Genomic DNA, 19,589 nt, shown 5'->3' on the forward strand with positions numbered 1-19,589 from the left:
GAGCAATAGGCTTTACCGTGCTACATTTCCAGAAGTTGAACTCCAGAGGTGAGGTGAGAGTGACTGCCCTTGACATCAAGGCAGCATTTGACCAAGTATGGCCATAGCAAAACTGGAGTCAATGGGAATCAGGGGGAAAACTCTCCACTGTTGGAGTCATACCTAGCACAAAGGAAGATGGTTGTGGTTGCTGGAGGTCAGTCATCTCAGATCCAGAGCATCACTGCAGGAGTTCCTCAGGTTAGTGTCCTAAGCCCAACCATCTTCAGCTGCTTCATCAATGGCCTTCCATCATAAGGTCAGAAGTGGGGATGTTCGCTGATGATTGCACAATTGACAGCACAATTCGCGACTCCTCAGATACTGAAGCAGTCTATGCCCAAATGCAGCAAGACCTGGACAATATCCAGGCTTGGGCTGACAAGTGGCAAGTAACATTCGCACCACACAAATGTCAGGCAATGACCATTTCCAACAAGAGAGAACCCAGCCATCGCCCCTTGATGTTCAATGGCATTACCATCACTGAATCCTCCACTATCAACATCCTGGGGATTACCATTGACCAGAAACTTAACTGGACTAGCCACATAAATACTGTGGCTACAACAGCAGGTCAGAGGCTAGGAATCATGTGACAAGTAGCTCACCTCCTGACTCCCCAAAGCCTGTCCACCATCTACAAGGCACAAGTCAGGAATGTGATGGAATACTCCAAACTTGCCTGGATAAGTGCAGCTCCTACAACACTCAAGAAGCTGGACACCGACCAGGACAAAGCAGCCCGCTTGATTAGCACCACATCCACAAACATTCACTCCCTCCACGACCAACACACAGTAGCAGCAGTGTGTACCATCTACAAGATGCACTGCAGGAATTCACCAAGGCTCCTTAGGCAGCACCTTCTAAACCCACAACCACTACCACCTAGAAGGACAAGAACAGCAGATAGATAGGAACACCACCACCTGGAAGTTCCCCTCCAAGTCACTCACCATCCTGACTTGGAAATATATCGCCATTGCTTCACTGTCGCTAAATCAAAATCCTGGAACTCCCTTCCTAACAGCACCGTGGGTGTACCTACACCACATGGACTGCAGCGGTTCAAGAAGGCAGCTCACCACCACCTTCTCAAGGGCAACTTGGGATGGGCAATAAATGCTGGCCCAGCCAGCGAAGCCCACATCCCATGAATGAATAAGCCTAAAATGGCTTCTGTTAGAAGTCTGTCCACCAGCCTTGTTGTAACAAGTCATAGGTCATAGTGCAATCAATGCATCAATAACTGAAGTACTTGCAGCTCAAATCAAATTTTTGTCTCTTTATGGCCTCAAATTCCTGGTGAGTTGGTGCCAAGATAGATAGGGTGGAACTGGGGCAGGGTGGGCGGGGGGGATTAAACTAATTAATTTGGGGTTTACTCAGTTGCCTTTGGACAGCACACATCACTTTCCCAACAGGAATACCCCTGGATTGGTGAAGTCCCACCCCATAGTTATGTCTCCCACATCACTAAGTTTGAACAAAGGTGTAAAGATAAGCCCAGTAACTACAGGCCAGTCAGTTTAAACCCTGTGATGGGGAAGCTTTTAGAAATGATAATTCGGGAAGAAAATTAAGTCACGTGGGCAAATTAAGGAAAGCTAGCATGGAATTGTTAAGCGCAAATTGTTTTTAATTAACTTGCTTGGGATTTTTGATGAGTTAATAGAGAGGGTTGATGAGGGTAATGCTGTTGATGTGATGTACACTGACTTCCAAAAGGTATTTGATAAAGTGCCACACAACAGGCATATGAGCAAAGTTAGAGCTCGTGGAATAAATGGAACAGTAGCAACCTGGATGTGAAATTGGCTGAGTAACAGTAGTGATGAATGGCTGCTTTTTGGACTGGGGGAAGGTTTATAGTGGAGTTCCCCAGGGATCGGTGTGGGACTCCTCTCTTCCTGATTTATATTAATGACATAGAACTTGGGTGTACAGGGCACAATTTCAAAATTTGCATATGATGCAAACCTTGGAAGCATTGTGAACCATGAGAAAGATAGTGTAGAGCTTCAAAAGGACAGAGAGGTTGTAATGGGCGGACAACTGGCAGATGAAATTTAATGCAGAGAAGTTTGAAGCAATTCATTTTGTAGGGAGATCACATAGTCAATATAGGGTACAATTCTAAACGGGGTGCAAGAGCAGAGGGACCTGGGTGTATATGGGCATAAATCATTGAAGTGACAGGAAAGGTTGAGAGCAGTTAATAAAGCATATAATATTCTAGGCTTTATCAATAGCAGCATAGTGTACAAAAGGAAGGATGTTATGTTAAATAAAGACAGAAACTGCTGGAAAAACTCAACATGTCTGACAGCATCTGTGGAGATAGAAACAGTTGTTATGATAACCCTGTATAAAACACTGGTTCAGCCTCAACTGGAGTATGCGTCTATTTCTGGGCATCACGCTTTAGGAAGAATGAGAAGGCATTAGAGAGGTTGCAGAAAAGATTCATGAGAATGGTTCAAGGAATGAGGAACTTCAGTTATGTAGAAAGATTGAACAGGTTGGGGCTGCTCTAATTGGCAAAAGAAGCAATGGCAACATGAGGAGCAACTTTTTCACGCAGCGAGTGGTTAGGATCTGGAATGCACTGTCTGACAGTGTGGTGGAGGCAGGTTCATTGAAACTTTCAAAAGGGAATGGAATCATTATCTGAAAAGGAAAAATTTTTACAGCAATGGGGAAAAGGAAGAGGAGCAGCACTAGCTGAAACGCTCCTTCAGAGGACCAGCACAGATATGATGAGCTACAGACATGATAAGCTGAATGGCCTCCTTCTGTGCTGTAACCATTCTATGATCCTATGATAAAACAAGTATCCATTCTGACATTTCTTATGTGGTAAGATGGAGTAGTCTGCCCCCACCCCAATCCCTTGGTTATGTTACTGTCTGGCTTTATTCTTTGCCTATATGGTAGGTCTCCCATAAAGACTTCCCATTCTCCAATCCTGCCCTACTTAGCAGTGTTTATGATGTGTGTGGAGCATAAACGCTGTAGAGGAAAGACAACCTTTCTAGGAGTTTTAAGAAGCATCATCCACACACCACACTTCCATGATGGTCCACTCCATCCATTCTCATGTTATTCAGGGAATAGACAATACTATTTCTGGTGGTTTGATGGCAAAAAATCTTTCATCTAAGGGCAGAGCTCATCTTTTATGGACAAGGATCAAACTTAGTAATGTTATAATATCACAAGGAAAAGTCTTGAAGAAGGCAGTCTCTCTTCATATAATATATGATAGAATTCTCCATCAAGATGGAGTGTGACATAGTTGATTCTGAGACTTGGGTCCTGAATCTTAATAAAGGGAACTACGATGGTATAAGGCGCGAGTTGGCTATGATGGATTGGGAAACATTACTTGAAGGGATGACGGTGGATAGGCAATTGCAAATATTCAAAGAGCGCATGGGTGAACTGCAACAATTGTTTATTCCTGTCTGGCGCAAAAGTAAAACAGGAAAGGTGGCCAAACCATGGCTTACAAGGGAAATTAGAGATACTATTAGATGCAAGAAAGAGGCATACAAATTGGCCAGAAAAAACAACAGACCTGAGGATTGGGAGCAGTTTAGAATTCAGCAAAGGAGGACCAAGGGATTGATTAAGAAGGGGAAAATAGAGTACAAAAGTAAGCTTGCAGGGAACATTAAAACTGACTGTAAAAGTTTCTATAGGTATGTGAAGTGAAAAAGATTGGTGAAGACAAATGTAGGTCTCTTACAGTCAGAAACAGGGGAATTTATAATGGGAACAAAGAAATGGCTGACCAGCTAAATAACATACTTTGGTTCTGTCTTCACAAAGGAGGGTTCAAATAACATACCAGAAATGTTGGGGAACACAGGGTTTAGTGAGAGGGAAGAACTGAAAGAAATCAGTATTAGTAGGGAAATGGTGTTGGGGGAATTGATGGGATTGAAGGCTGATAAATCCCCAGGGCCTGATAATCTACATCCCAGAGTACTTAAGGAACTGGATGCATTGGTGGACATCTTCAGAGATTCTATAGACTCTGGAACAGTTCCTACAGATTGGAGGGTAGCCAATGTAACCCCACTATTTAAAAAGTGATGGCAGAGAGAAAACAGGGAACTATAGACCAGTCAGCCTGGTGTCAGCAGTGGGGAAAATTCTAGAGTCCATTATAAAAGATTTAATAGCTGAGCACTTGGAAAACAATGGCAGAATCGGACAGAGTCAGCATGGATTTATGAAAGGGAAATCATGCTTGACAAATCTACTGGAATTTTTCGAGGATGTAACGAGTAGAGTTGATGAGGGGGAGCCAGTGGATGTGGTTTATTTGGACTTTCAGAAGGCTTTCGACAAAGTCCCATATAAGAGATTGGCATGTAAAATTAAAGCACATGGGATTGGGGGTAGTGTACTGAGATGGATAGAAAACTGGTTGGCAGACAGGAAACAAAGAGTAGGAATAAACGGGTCTTTTTCCGAATGGCAGGCAGTAACTAGTGGGGTACCGCAGGGATCGGTGCTGGGACCCCAGCTATTCACAATATATATTAATGATTTAGATGAGGGAACTAAATGTAATATATCCAAATTTGCAGATGACACAAAGGCTGGGTGGAAGGGTGAGCCGTGAGGAGGATGCAGAGATGCTTTAGTGTGATTTGGACAAGTTGAGTGAGTGGGCAAATGCATGGCAGATGCAGCATAATGTGGATAAATGTGAGGTTATCCATTTTGGTAGCAAAAACAGGAAGGCAGATTATTATCTGAATGGCTATAAATTTAAAGAGGGGAATGTGCAACGAGACCTGGGTGTCCTTGTACACCAGTCACTGAAGGTAAGCATGCAGGTGCAGCAGGCGGTAAAGAAGGCAAATGGTATGTTGGCCTTCATAGCGAGAGGATTTGAGTACAGGAACAGGGATGTCTTGCTGCAATTGTACAGGGCCTTGGTGAGACCACACCTGGAATATTGTGTGCAGTTTTGGTCTCCTTATCTGAGGAAGGATGTACTTGCTATAGAGGGAGTGCAGCGAAGGTTTACCCGACTGATTCCTGGGATGGCAGGACTGACATATGAGGAGAGATTGAGTCGATTAGGATTATATTCGCTGGAGTTCAGAAGAATGAGGGGGGACCTCATAGAAACCTATAAAATTCTAACAGGACTAGACAGGGTAGATGCAGGAAGGATATTCCCGATGATGGGGGAGTCCAGAACCAGGGGTCACAGTCTGAGGATATGGGGTAGACCATTTAGGACTGAGATGAGGAGAAATTTCTTCACCCAGAGATTGGTGAGCCTGTGGAATTCGTTACCACAGAAAGTAGTTGAGACCAAAACACTGTAAGTTTTCAAGAAGGAGTTAGATATAGCTCTTGGGGCGAAAGGGATCAAAGGATATTGGGAGAAAGCGGGAGCAGGCTATTGAGTTGGATGATCAGCCAGGATCATAATGAATGGCGGAGAAGGCTCGAAGGGCCGAATGGCCTGCTCCTGCTCCTAGTTTCTATGTTTCATGCTTCTTCCAAGACCTTGTCACAGTGTTGGGGCACTCCAGCAGCATGTGGAAGCTGCTTCGTCAAAGACAGATAAAACATTAACCAAGGTAGGCAATTTCTTTTCTGAATATATTTATTTTGCTGCAATGTAAACAATGACAGAGTTCTAGATCCTATACTTCCAGTTGAAGGCCTGAAGGAATATTCATCACAGTCAGTAACCAGGCAGAACACAAGAACAAGAAACAAAAGACTGAGAATGAATGGTTTCCCTCTTTTTTAAAAAACCTATCAAGAATGCAATTTATTGTATGTACAAGGTTTGCTCTCTGTAAATCGCATAGCTTCACTAACAATCTACAAAGGTTTTTTTCAAATGACTTAAATCTCTGGGGGGGGGTTAGGGCAAAAAACCACCTACATTCACATGTTTGACACCCATAATGCCTATGTTACTTTACACCCAACAGACCATAATCTAATCTTCAAATCTTGACCATGCAGCACATTGTTAGCCTAGTATTGATCACTATATGACTGAGGATACTATTATGGGATGCATTTTTCTTACAAAAATAACAAAATTGGAACAAACCTGCAGTCAAATAGGCGTAATAGCATTGAGACCACCTGGACTCATTTTTAAGCCGTGCAAAAGACTTGCATGCATCCTTGAAATTCATTTCTATCATGCTGCACCAACCTGAAAATAGGAACAAATTTCAAGTTAAATACAAACATGAACCAGTTGGGTCAATAACAGGTCACCTAATCTAATCTAATCTGATGTTTTTTCCTTTAAGCAGCTGCCTGGAAGATATAATAATTTTCATAGCGTTATTGGAATTTATTGCACAGTATAGTCATAGTGGGGGGTGGGGGGGGTGGGGGGGGGATGTGCGTGCCTGCGTGTGTGTGTGTGTGTGTGTGTGTGTCTTAACTGAATTAAAGGCAGCAGGTCTGAAGGCTTTGATGTATCAGAAGATAAGCTCAGTTTGAAATGTTAAGTAGGTAAACAATGGTGAAGTTTTAGAATGTGAGGTGTAAAGGGAACTTTTGCATTTTTAAATAAACCAGAGTGGCTTGAATTCAAAAGAGGGGGCGAAATGTTTCACCTGGCGAGGAGAAGTTAAGAAACAGTGTGTTTATTTTTCCCAAAGATTACTGGTAAAATTGGTACTATGAAAGAATTTTATTATTAGAGAGGTAAAGTCCAAAGACATAGTGAAACAATGGGAATTTGCATTCAAAGTAGAAATCTGTATATAGGAGATGAGGTTGTGTGTAGGAAAGAAGGAATTCTAAGATCTAACAAGTGTGAAAAGCCTCCAGCATCTAAGCCTCAAGCTGCTGTCTAAAGGAACTGAAGTTAAGAAAACTCACTTTGAATTCAACTGTTCAGGATATCGTGTTACTTTGACTAGGTCTTTAAAACTATGGGCAGGATTTTGCCGTCGGCAAGCAGGGGGCGGGGCCCGCTCACTGACGCGTAAAATGACGCGTGATGATGTTGGGGGGAACCCCCAACATCATCCCGCCCCATTTAAATTTTCAGGAAGGTGGGGGCACAGCCAAATCAGCTGTGTGCCCGCCAACCTGTCAATGGCCAACTGAGGCCATTGACAGGATCATTAAAACAATTAAAGGACCTGCCTGTCCAACCTTAAGGTTGGTGGGCAGGCCAGGAGCCCCGGCGATCAGGCTAGGAGCCCCGGCGAGCAATAGAGAAAACATGAAACCTCATCCATCAGTGGGATGAGGTTTCATGCAGAGTTTTAAACATTTTAATTAAGTTAGTATGTATATTATAGACATTGTCACACGAAGGGAACATGTTAGAGAATTTTTTTTTTCTATTTTTCACATTTTTAAAAATGTAAGCGATCTCCCTGAGGCAGCACTTAGCCTCAGGGAGATGAATGCACTCTTTCGTTCACATGTGCGAAAGAGCGCACTCTCGATTTTAGGGAATCCCCCCCTGCCCGCACAGGGAGTGCATAGTGATTCCCTCCGGACGTCACACTGGGCGGGCCTTAATTGGCCCGCCCACGTAAAATGGCGGCGGGGCCCGCTTCTCTGGCGGGGATCAGCTCCCCGCCCGCTGGAGATTGGGTCGGGCCCGCCCGCCCAACAGGCAGAAAATTCTGCCCTATGTGTTTTTACTGTTGCCTTAACTGAGGTATAACTGGGAGTTAGATTAATTAGGGGATTTAGAAGTTATCTTATAGCAGTAATTTGTAGATCTATGTATGCACTTAAAATCATTTATTCTTTTAATAAAGATTTAATTTAGTTTTGTAAGAAACCTATAAGACTTGGTGACCTTTTTACTGAATTCAAAGCCCACACGTCGAAATAAGTACAAATTGCAAATAGTTGTGGCAGCTGCTTCAAGTTTCCCTCTGGGATTTGAGCAGCTTGGCATTTACCATCCGCCTGCCGTAACACAATTTAATATATTGATAAAAGTACATCTACTGTATGTACTTTCATGCAACATTAAAAAAACTCATACCCCACTCCCCAAATTCCAAACCTTTTCCCCTCTTCTCCCCAAAAATCTTTACTTCATGCAATACAAAGCTGTAAGCCACCAAATTTCAACCAATGTATTCTTTTCAAATATTATTCTGCTCCTCTGCTGCTGATATTTAAAATGAAAATTTTCTCTTTTCACTTCAGTCCACACCCACAGTTACCATTTTAGGTTCCAGTCCCTCTGGTGGGATGACTCTTTTTAATATAATTCTGCACCAGATGCCTGAACTCAAGAGGCAAGGGAAACTTTTTTTTTGAAAAAAACCCATCACAGCAAGGAAGGAGTTCGGTGAACTTCGGCTGATGGGAATTTACTGGTACATCTTTGGCCTGATGGTGCACGCTATAAGCACACTATAAGGTAAATCACAGGAAGCACACAAACGTTTTACAAGGTGACTTGTCCCATCCTTTTAGCATGTTATAAATTTTTGATCTTGTCCTCCAGCTCCTTCAGTGAGCCCAGGGCTGCTTCCATCCTCTCCAAATGCTACTGCAGAGAGGGTCCAGATCAGCACAAACCTCCTCCAACCAAATCCTTCCTCCTTTAACTTCCACAAACACCTAGTTGCCTCTAGACTAGAATCCCATCAAACTCCATGTTGGCCACTCTCAAGCTAATCTCAGTTTGTCCTAAATGGAAATGTTGTCTCTTCTGCTTAACCAAGTTCAGGGTACGTAGGTAACTGTTGGCTTTGGCATCCTCAAAAGGATACTAAAACCACACAGCTTACCAATATCAGCAAAGGGGGCTGGGATAGCAAACTAATGGCATTTAAAACAAAAAGGGTCTAGGCTCAGACATTTACAGCACAGAAGGAGACCATTTGGCCCATCGTGTCCACACCGGTCAACAAAGATCTGACTACACTAATCCCATTTTCCAGCGCTTGGCCCATAGCCCTGGAGGCTCTGGCAATGCAAGTAAATATCTAAATACTTCTTCCTTGTTACGAGAGTTTCTGACTCAACCACCCTTTCAGGCAATGAATTCCAGACTCCCACCACCCTCTGGGTGAAAGAATTTCTCATCTCCCCTTTTAGCCTTCTACTTTTTAGCTTAAATCTATGCCCCTTGGTTATTGACCGCTCGACTAATGGAAAAAGTGACTTCCTATCCACCCTATCTATGCCCCTCAAAATCTTATACAACTCTATCAGACAAGGTCCAGCCAGCAAACTGAATGCCAGATTATTAAAATTTTATATATATCTAGGAAATTAAATGAGTAGACTAGTATGTAAATAGTCTATCATATCTGGAAGAGAAAAAACATTCAAGTGTTCATACAGTTAATGTCTAAGATAGGAAATGGAGTTGGAAAAATCCCTGCCTCTAGTGACAGATCTACTCTTCAGGTTCCTTTAGTGACCAAGCTGGCCAATAAAAAACTGACCACTAGAGGCTGCAGGCCTACCCAGTTTACGCACAAGATTATAGACCGAGCCATAGCTGGTTGACTGAATTCTAAACTTCCATTACCAGGCATGTCATGTTTGAGCCACCTAAAATCAAAAAGGACCTCACTCACCTACCTTTTATTATTCCTCCTCTTTTCCTTGCCCTCCCACCAAACCCAAGGGGAATAGCCGTTACTTGAATCTCTGAGCATGAGCGATACAGAAATGCAAGTTAGATGCAAGTGTATACCCTGGATGAATTTTAGTCTTGTGCACAATATGGCCTCACTTCATCTTATGCAGAGAAGCATTATGCAGGTAATAAATCATTCAGATTGAAATCGCTACTTTTAAACTCCCATTATAAACCTCAACCCGTGGAAATAAAACACTTACCTATCTCATAAAGGCATACATGTTGGATTTCTCGCTGATCTATAGCTAGTTCTAACGCAGTTTGGAATGACGTCAAGGCACTGTTAATTTTACACTAGAGGAAAACAAAGAGTGATTTTAAATCCATGCCTAATAGAAACATTTCCAATATACAAAGGAGACATTTTGCCATTTTTGTTCCATACTGTAGCTGCCTTTATATTGTTTTTCAGCCATCAGCATTCCAGATGCGCGAGTTATGCATCCAGTGGCACCAAAACGACAACATTTGCATCTGTTCTAATGTGGCCTGGTGTCCAATTTCATTTGATTATACTTCCATGAAACGCCTTGGGATTTTTTACTACATTAAAATGCTATATAGGAACATAGAAAATAGTGGCAGGAATAGGCCATTTGACCCCCCTGAGGCCTGCTCCACCATTCAACTAGATCATGGCCCATCATCTACCTCAACTCCATTTTCCTACACTATCCCCATATCCCTTGATGTCTTCACTATCTAGAATTCTATCGATCTCTGTCTTGAATATAGTCAATGACTGAGCCTTCACAGCCCTCTGGGGTAGAGAATTGCAAAGGTTCACTTCCCTCTGACTGAAGAAACTCCTCCTCATCTCAGTCCTAAATGGCCCACCTCTTATTCCAAGACTGTGATTGCTGGACCTAAACACCCCAGCTAGGGAGATCTTCCTTCCTGCATCTACCTTGTCGATTCCCGAAAGAATTTTGCAAGTTTCAATGAGATCGTCTCTCATTCTTCCAAACTCGACAGAGTACAGGCCCAGTCTCCTAATAGGACAATCCCAGCCTCCCAGGAATCAATCATTTTTTTTCCAATTTATTCTTTCATGGGATGTGGGGTTGCTGGTCATGCCAGCATTTATTGCCTATTCCTAAATGCCCCTTGGGAAGTTGATGGTGAGCTGCTGCCTTCAACTGCTGCAGTTCATGTGGTATAGGTACACCCACAGTGCTGTTAGGAAGAGAGTTCCAGGATTTTGACCCAGCGACAATGGAGGAATTAATATAGTTCGAGGAACCTGCAGGTTGAAATGTTCCCATGCATCTGCTTGCCCTTGTCCTTCTAGGTGGTGGAGGGCATGGGTTTAGAAGGTGTTGTCGAAGGAGTCTTGGCAAGTTGCTGCAGTGCATCTTGTAGATTGTAACACACTGCTGCCACTGTGTGTCAGCGGTGGTGGAGGGAACGAATACTGAAGGTGGTGGGCGGGGTGCCAATCAAATGGACTGATTTGTCCTTGATGGTGTCAAGCTTCTTGAGTGGTGTTGCAGCTGCACTTACCCAGGCAAGTGGAGAGTATTCTATCACACTCCTGACTTGTGACTTGTAGATGATGGACAGGCTTTGGGAAATCAAGGGGAGAGTTACTCGCAGAATTCCCAGCCCCTGACCCTGCTCTTGTAGCCACAGTATTTAGATGGCTGGTCCAGTTCAGTTTCTGGTCAATGGAAATTCCCCAGGATTTTGATAGTGGAGGATTCTGCAATGCCAATGCCATTGGATGTCAAGGGGAGATGGTTGCATCCTCTCTTTTTGGAGATGGTTAATGCCTGGCACTTGTATGACACGAATTTTACTTGTCATTTATCAGCCCAAGCATGAATGCGATCCAGGTGTTATTGCATATGGACACTGTTACGATCAAAGCTGATGTAACTGCAGGACAAGTCAAATCCCAAAGTTTGATAGATCCTAACTTTTATATATATTTTTTTTAAAAACCTGTGGAGGGCAGCCACTGAACAGATTCAAAGGTGTCTGCTAGCGCACTTTTAACACAAAGAAAAAAACTTTTATTAAACAAGAATAATGAAATATATCACACTAAACAAAAAGGTTGGAAAGATTTCAAAACAAACGCCAGAAAATAAGTCAAATCACACTATTCCTTCACAGATACAGACAAATTTGTAAAGATAATAAGTTACAAAATCTCTTATACTAATATTCGGAGTAAGTATGCCGTATATGTGGACTAATAGACAAACTGTGGTTGGACATACCACAACCCAAAGTGATGTGTCAGATGCCATCAAAGCAGGTTGTATGAATTTCTCATCAACCCCCAGACGCTTGTTACACTGCCAACCCATCTCACCAAAACTTGTCTTTCTCACAGGGCTTCCAATCTCCACACTCAAAGGGCTCGCGCCTTGGGAGTCTCCCTCAAATGGTGTTTTCACTCAGATGTCTTCCACGAGGATGCACCTCCAGGATTTCAATCTCTCCTTCCGATGCCCCTTTCCCCTGGGTGTCCACATATACTCACTTCACCTTACACACACACTTTCAGATATTCGGCCATGCAAAGAAGAACACCACTGCTCCAAAGGGTACCCTTGCCCTTACAGCCTACAGCATGGAGTCACCAATCTTCGGCTGCCTCCTTGGATCTTCAGGCTACGCGCAAGCCCACTTTGCTCCAAGTCTGCTCCCCGCAGCTTTCTCTTTAATTTCGAGCCTGTTTCTCTGCTCCTTGCTCTTAACTTCACTTAACCTGTTTTCAGAATCCTGTCCTCGTCCCTTAACTGTCCTTCTTGGGTCTGCTTCTGTCCCACTCCCTGGGGCACTTTCTCTGGAATAGTGTTCTTCTTCCAGGTCACCTGACCTTTTCATGCTATTTCGCTTTTCTTCCTTTCTTCTTCTTCTGCGCAAGCACACGAGGCCAATTTCCAGCTGAAGAAATAACAAAGAAAAAAACCCAGCAGGGCTGTTTGCCAGCCTGAAAATGCAAACATGCACCAACCTTGCACATGTGGCCATCCTCTGGCCGGCATGTTCGCAGAACCCAAAGATGGTAAAAAAGAATGAACTGCATGTGTACAGCCATTCCACGGCCGGCGCATGCGCTGGATCCACCCCCGCCCCGCCCCCGAGTCCTGCTGGGAACAGTATTTTTCAACCTGCAATTTAAAAGGTAACTATTTTTGCTCCTTGGGGTTTCTTCACAACATGGACTGCTTCAGTGCCTGAGCAGTCACGAATCGTGTTGAACATTGCACAATCAGCAGCGAACATCCCCACTTCTGACCCTATCATGGAAGGAAGGTCATTGATGAAGCAGCTGAAGATGGTTGGGCCAAGGACACTACCCTGAGGAACTCCTGCAGTGATGTCCTGGAGCTGAGATGACTGACCTCCAACAACCAAACCATCTTCCTTTTTGCTAGGTATGACTCCAACCAGCAGAGAGATTTCCCCGATTCCCATTCATTCCAGCTTTGCTAGGGAACCTTGATGCCACACTCAGTTTAAATTCTGCCTTGATGTCAAGGGCAGTCACTCTCACCTCGCCTGTGGAGTTCAGCTCTTTTGCCCTTGTTTGGACCATGGCTCTAATGAGGTCAGGAGCTGAGTGGCCCTGGCGGAACCCAAACTGAGCATCAGTGAGCAGGTTATTTCTGAGTAAGAGCCTCTTGATGGCACTGTCAACAACCCCTTCTATCAATTTGCCAGTGATCCAGAGTAGATTGATGGGGCTGTAATTGGTCGGGTTTAATTTGTCCTGCTTTTTAGTGCACACGACATACCTGGGGAATTTTCCACTTTGGCGGGTAGATGCCAATGTTGTAGCTGTACTGGGGCAGCTTGGCTAAGAGCGCAAGACTTCAGTAATATTGCTGGAATCTTGTCAGGTCTCATCGCCTTTTCGGTATCCAGCGCCTTCAGCTGTTTCTTGATATCATATGGAGTGAATCAAATTGGCTGAAGACTGGCATCTGTGATGCTCGGGACCTCAGGAGTAGGCGGAGATGGGTCATGCACTCGAAACTTCTGCCTGAAGATGGGTGCAAGTGCTTCAGCCTTCTCCTTTGCACTGATGTGCTGGGCTCCCCCCATCATTGAGGATGGGGATATTTGTGGAGCATCCTACTCCAGTGAATTGTCCACCACCATTCATGACTGATGTGGCAGGACTGCAGAGGTTAGGTCTGATCCACTAGTTGTAGAATCACCTAGCTCTGCCTATTGAGTGCTGCTTTTGCTGCTTGGCATGCAAGTAGTTCTGTGTTATAGCTTCACCAGGGTGTCACCTCATTTTTAGGTATGCCTGTTGCTGCTCCTGGGATGCCCTCTCACACTCTTCATTGAACTAGGGTTGATCCTCCAGCTTGATGGTAACGGCAGAGTGAGCAATATGTTGGGCCATGAGTTTACAGATTGTGGCTGTATATGCTGATGGCTCGCAATGCCTCAAGGAGGCCCAGATTTTTGAGTTGCTGGATCTGTTCTAAATCTATCCCATTTAGCATGGTGGTCGTGCCACACAACACAATGGGAGGCATTGTCAATGTGAAAGCAGGGCTTTGTCTCCAAAAGGACTGAGTAGTGATCGCTCCTACCAATACAGTCACTGACAGATGCATCTGGGACAGGTAGATTGGTAAGGACGAGGTCGAGGTCAAGTAGATTTTTTACTCGTAGGTTCCCTGACCACCTTCCGCAGACCCAGTCTAGTAGCCATGTCCTTTCAGACTTGGCCAACTTGGTCAATAGTGGCGCTACCGAGCCCACTGACGGACATTGAAGTCTCCACCCAGAGTACATTCTGCACTCTTGTCATCCTCAGTGCCTCTTCCAAGTGGTGTTCAACATGGAGGAGTACTGATTCATCAGCTGTGAGGGGGTAGTAGGTGGGAACTAACAGGAGGTTTCCTTGTCCATGCTTGACCTGATGCCATGAGACTTCATGGGGTCCAGAGTGAATGTTTAGGAATCCATAGACAACTCCCTCATGGGATCACAAGAGACTTCAAAGGGACTGGACCTTCTCAAAATTATATTAGGTTCATTAATTATTTATTCTTTCATGGTATGTGCGTGCTGCTGGCAAGGCCAGCATTTGTTGCCCATCCCTAATTGCCCTTGAACTGAGTGGCTTACTAGGCTGCTTCATAGGGAAGTTAAGAGTCAATCACATTGCTGTGGGTCTGGAGTCACATGTAGGCCAGGATGGGGTAAGGATGCCAGATTTGCATCCTGAAACAACATGAGCGAACCAGGTGGGTTTTTTGTTTCACGGTCGCCATTACCAAGACTAGCTTTCAATTCCATATCTTTTTTATTTTTGAATTTAAATTCTGCCAGCTACCATGGTGGGATTTGAATCTATGTCCCCAGGGCATTAGCCTGGGCCTCTGCGTTACTGGTCCAGTGACATTTTCATTACACCATCACCCCAAATGGTTAATCCAAGCAAAATGCTCACAATGGTGAAGAGTTCAAACTTTCTAATTTTAACTAAAGTTAAGCAGAATTTTGTTTATTTTATACAAACCATAAAATACTTGTGAAATTATTTACCATCCAGGCATTTGAAATAAGACAGGATAAGTAGATTCAAAAAAGGTATTGGTTAAATTTCTGTGGACAGAAGGGAGGAAAGAAAATGGCAAAAAGGCAGGTTGAGTAGGATAAAGTCCGTCAACAGGTGTAACAACTACCTTTGTTTCTAAACATGCAATGTTCATTTTTATTTCTGCTCATCACAAATTTTTTAAGTCTATGAATACAAACAAAACTGTACCTCCAATCGCTGAATTCTCCCCTTGAAAAACAGAAACAATGAAGAGTCTGGATAAATGGCTTCCTTTGTCTGCAGGATTTCTTTTGCCTCCCTCAACCCAGCTTGCGCATCCATGGTGTCCAAAGCAAAGAAAGGGCGCACCACTGTATGGTACCATAGCAAAGCTAATCTAAAAAGATAAAACAGAGAAATATTATAATTTGTGCCCTCCTTAAAACCTGCTACTTGTTCTGAGTGAGAGGACTGCTTTCTGCAGGCAAGTCCATGACCCCAGGGTCAAAACAATATACCGTAAAAAATGAACCTTTTCACGCCGCTGATATGCTGCCTGTAAATTAGTACAGGATGTGGTTACGTGGTTTCTCTACATGATGGATAGCTCTCTGATAGCTGAAAGCCCAAGATGATATCTATGAATTCTGTTTATGAAACTCGACAACTCCCTGTAAGCTTCTCTGCCATATAACCTATCAAGCTTTCTTTCACCTCTCCTAACAGCTCATGTGCATCAATGTCAATTTTTGTCCCATTGTGCTCCAGTGAAACACCTTACGACATTTTACGTGGATAGCACGTTTTTAGATGTGGTGACACCACAGCTTACAGAAGTACAGACAAAGGGGGAATGGGTGACCATCAGTCAGAAGAAAGGTGTCAGGCAGGTAGTCAGGAAATCCCCAAGGTGCATCTCGTTCGAGAACCGTTTTTCTGGGTTGGAAAACATAATGACAGTTCCTCTGGGGAGTGCAGCCACGCTCATGGCACTGTGAGTGGCTCAGCTGCACTGGGGGGGGGGGTGGAAAGAGGGGAAGAGCAATAGTGGTAGGAGACTCGATAGTAAGGGGAACAGTCGGTGTTTCTGCAGCCGTATATATGACTCCAGGATGGTATGTTGCCTCCATGGTGTCAGGGTCAAGGATGTCACTGAACAGCTGCAGGGCATTCTAAAGGGGGAGGGAAAACAGACAGAGATTGTGGTACATATTGGTACCTACGACACAGATAGAAAGTGGGGTGAGGTCCTGCAAACAGAATTTAGGGCGCTAGGAAACGCATTAAAAAACAGGACCTCAAAGGTAGTAACCTCTGGATTACTTCCGGTGCCATATGCTAGTAAGTATAGAAATAGGAGGTTAGTCCAGATGAATGTGTGGCTGGAAAGATAGTGCATGGGGGAGGGCTTTAGATTTCTGGGACATTGGGGTCGTTTCTGGGGGCGGTGGGACCTGTACAAGGCGGACAGGTTGCAACTGAACCAGAATGGACCAACATCCTTGCAGGGAGGTTTGCTAGTGCTGTTGGGGAGGGTTTAAACTAACTTGGCAGGGGGATGGGATCCTGAGAGGAGGTTCAGTAGGGGGAGGTGCACAGCCAAAATTAGAAGAGAGAGCAAGTGAGTCTGGAAGGCATAGAAATTATAGGCCAGTTAAGGCACAAGGGAGTTTGCCAAGGTTGGTTGGTGTTTATTTTAATGCAAGGAGTCTGACGAATAAGGCAGATGAGTTGAGGGCACAAATTAACACATGGCAGTATGATGTCACAGAGGCATGGTCGAGAGAGGAGCAGGATTGGCAGCTCAATATTCCAGGATATAGGGTCTTCAGGCGAGACAGGGAAGGAGGTAGAAGAGGAGGGGGTATCGCAATATTGATCAAGGAATCAATTACAGCAGTAAGGAGGGATGACATCTTAGAAGGCTCATCAAATGAAGCTATATGGGTAGAACTGAAAAACAAAAAGTTTTTCTGCTGGGAGTGTACTAAAGGCCCCCAAACAGTCAGAGAGAAATAAAAGAGCAGATATGTAGGCAAATTTCAGAGAAATGTAAAAATAATAGGGTGGTAATAGTGGGGGATTTCTACTTCTCCAACATTAACTGGGTTAGTCATAGTGTGATAGTTTAGAGGGAGCGGAATTCTTAAAATGCATCCAGGAGAACTTTTTAAGCCAGTACGTAGAAGGTCCTACAAGAGAGGGGGTGGTCCTGGACTTAACTTTAGGAAATAAAACAGGGCAAGTGTTAGAGGTATCAGTGGGGGAGCATTTTGCAGATAGTGATCATAACTCCGTTAGATTCAAGGTTGTTATGGAAAAGGACAAGGATGGGACAGAAATCAGGGTTCTAAATTGGGGGAAAGCCAAATTTAATAAAATCAGATATGATTTGGCCAGAGTGGACTGGGAGCAGCTACTTTTAGGTAAATCTGCATCAGAGCAGTGGGACTCATTCAAGAAGGAAATAGGGAGAGTACAGGGCCAACATATTCCAGTAAAGACAAAAGGTGGGACCATCAAATCCAGGGAACCCTGGATGTCGAGGGATATATAGGATTGGATAAAAAGAAAAAGGGAGGCTTATGACCGATAAAAGGGCTCAAAACAGCGGAAGCCCTAGAGGAGTATAGAATGTGTAGGGGGGGAAACTTAAAAAGGAAATTAGGAGAGCAAAAAGGGGGCATGAAAAAGCATTGGCAGGTAAAATAAAGGAAAATCCAAAGTTATTTTACAAGTACATTAAGAGTAAGAGGATAACTAGGGAAAGAGTAGGGCCCATTAAGGACCATAGTGGTAATTCGTGTGTGGATTCGGAAGACGTAGGTAGGGTTCTAAATGAATACTTTGTGTCGGTGTTCACAAGTGAGAGGGACAGTGTGGGCATGTAAATCAGGCAGAAGGACCGTGGTATAATTAAAGAAATTAGTATAGAAAGGGAGGAGGTTTTAAGTGGTCTGGCAGGCTTAAAAGTAGATAAATCTCCAGGCCCAGATGAAATGTATCCCAGGCTGTTGAGTGAGGCAAGGGAGGAGATAGCAGGGGCGCTGGCAATAATTTTCAATACCTCTCTGGCCACAGGAGGGGTGCCAGAGGACTGGAGGACAGCCAATGTGGTACCGTTATTCAAGAAGGGAGGAAGGGATAAACCAGTTAACTACAGGCCAGTCAATCTAATCTCAGTGGTGGGGAAACTATTGGAAGCAATTCTGATGAACAGAATTAATCTACACTTGGAGAGGCAGGGAGTAATCAAGGACAGTCAGCATGGTTTTGTTAAGGGGAGGTCATGTCTGACCAAATTGATTGACTTTTTCGAAGAGGTGACCAGGTGTGTAGATGAGTGCAATGCATTTGATGTAGTCTACTTGGACTTCAGCAAGGCTTTTGATAAGGTCCCACATGGGAGACTGATAACGAAGGTAAGAGCCCATGGCATCCAAGGCAATTTGGCAAATCGGATCTAGAATTGACTGAGTGGCAGGAAGCAGAGGGTGATGGTCAAGGGGTGTTTTTGTGACTGGATGCCTGTATCCAGTGGGGTTCCACAGGGATCAGTGTTGGGACCCTTGCTGTTTGTGGTATATATAGCAATTTAGACTTGAATGTAGGAGGGTTGATCAGTAAGTTCGCGGATGACTCGAAAATTGGTGGGGTGGTAAATAGCGAGGAGGATAGCCTTAGATTACAGGAGGATATAGATGGGCTGGTCAGATGGGCTGATCAGTGGCAAATGGAATTTAATCCGGATAAATGTGAGGTAGTGCACTTGGGCAAGACAAACAAGGCATGGGAATACATCATGAATGGTAGGACCCTGGGAATTACCGAGGATCAGAGGGACCTTGGTGTGCATGTCCACCGGTCCCTTAAGGTAGTGGGACAGGTAGACATGGTGGTTAAGAAGGCATATGGGATACTTGCCTTTATTAGCTGAGGCATAGAATATAAGAGCAGGGAGGTTATGCTGGAACTGTATAAAACGATGGTTAGGCCACAGCTAGAGTATTGCGTGCAGTTCTGGAATCCGCATTATAGGAAGGATGTGATTGCACTAGAGAGTGTGCAGGGGAGATTTACCAGGATGTTGCTTGGGCTGGAGAGTTTTAGTTATCTGGAGAGATTTGGTAGACTAGGGCTATTTTCCCTGGAGCAGAGGAGATTGAGGGGAGACATGGTTGAGGTGTATAAAATTATGAGGGGCATAGATAGGGTAGACAGGAAGGAACTTTTCCCCTTGATGGAGGGATCAATAACCAGGGGGCATAGATTTAAGGTAAGGGGCATGAGGTTTAGAGGGGATGTGAGGAAGAAATTTTTCACCCAGAGGGTGGTGAGAATCTGGAACTCACTGCCTGAAAGGGTGGTAGAGGCAGGTACCCTCAA

General features: G+C 44.2%; 1 protein-coding gene across 1 annotated transcript in view; it reads right to left on the minus strand.

The window, feature by feature from the left end:
* The window catches only part of ttc39c (tetratricopeptide repeat domain 39C), a 116,340-nt gene that overhangs the window by 30,409 nt on the left and 66,342 nt on the right, over positions 1-19,589 (minus strand). The window contains exons 6-8 of the mRNA XM_078541168.1: positions 15,432-15,600; positions 9,883-9,976; positions 6,143-6,250 (exon numbers count right to left, since the gene is read on the minus strand). Of these exons, the coding sequence (XP_078397294.1) occupies positions 6,143-6,250; positions 9,883-9,976; positions 15,432-15,600 (371 nt within the window). The remainder of the gene's footprint in view (positions 1-6,142; positions 6,251-9,882; positions 9,977-15,431; positions 15,601-19,589) is intronic.

The sequence above is a fragment of the Cetorhinus maximus genome, chromosome 4 (genome assembly GCF_964194155.1).
Source record: "Cetorhinus maximus chromosome 4, sCetMax3.hap1.1, whole genome shotgun sequence".
Classification (NCBI taxonomy): Eukaryota; Metazoa; Chordata; class Chondrichthyes; order Lamniformes; family Cetorhinidae; genus Cetorhinus; species Cetorhinus maximus.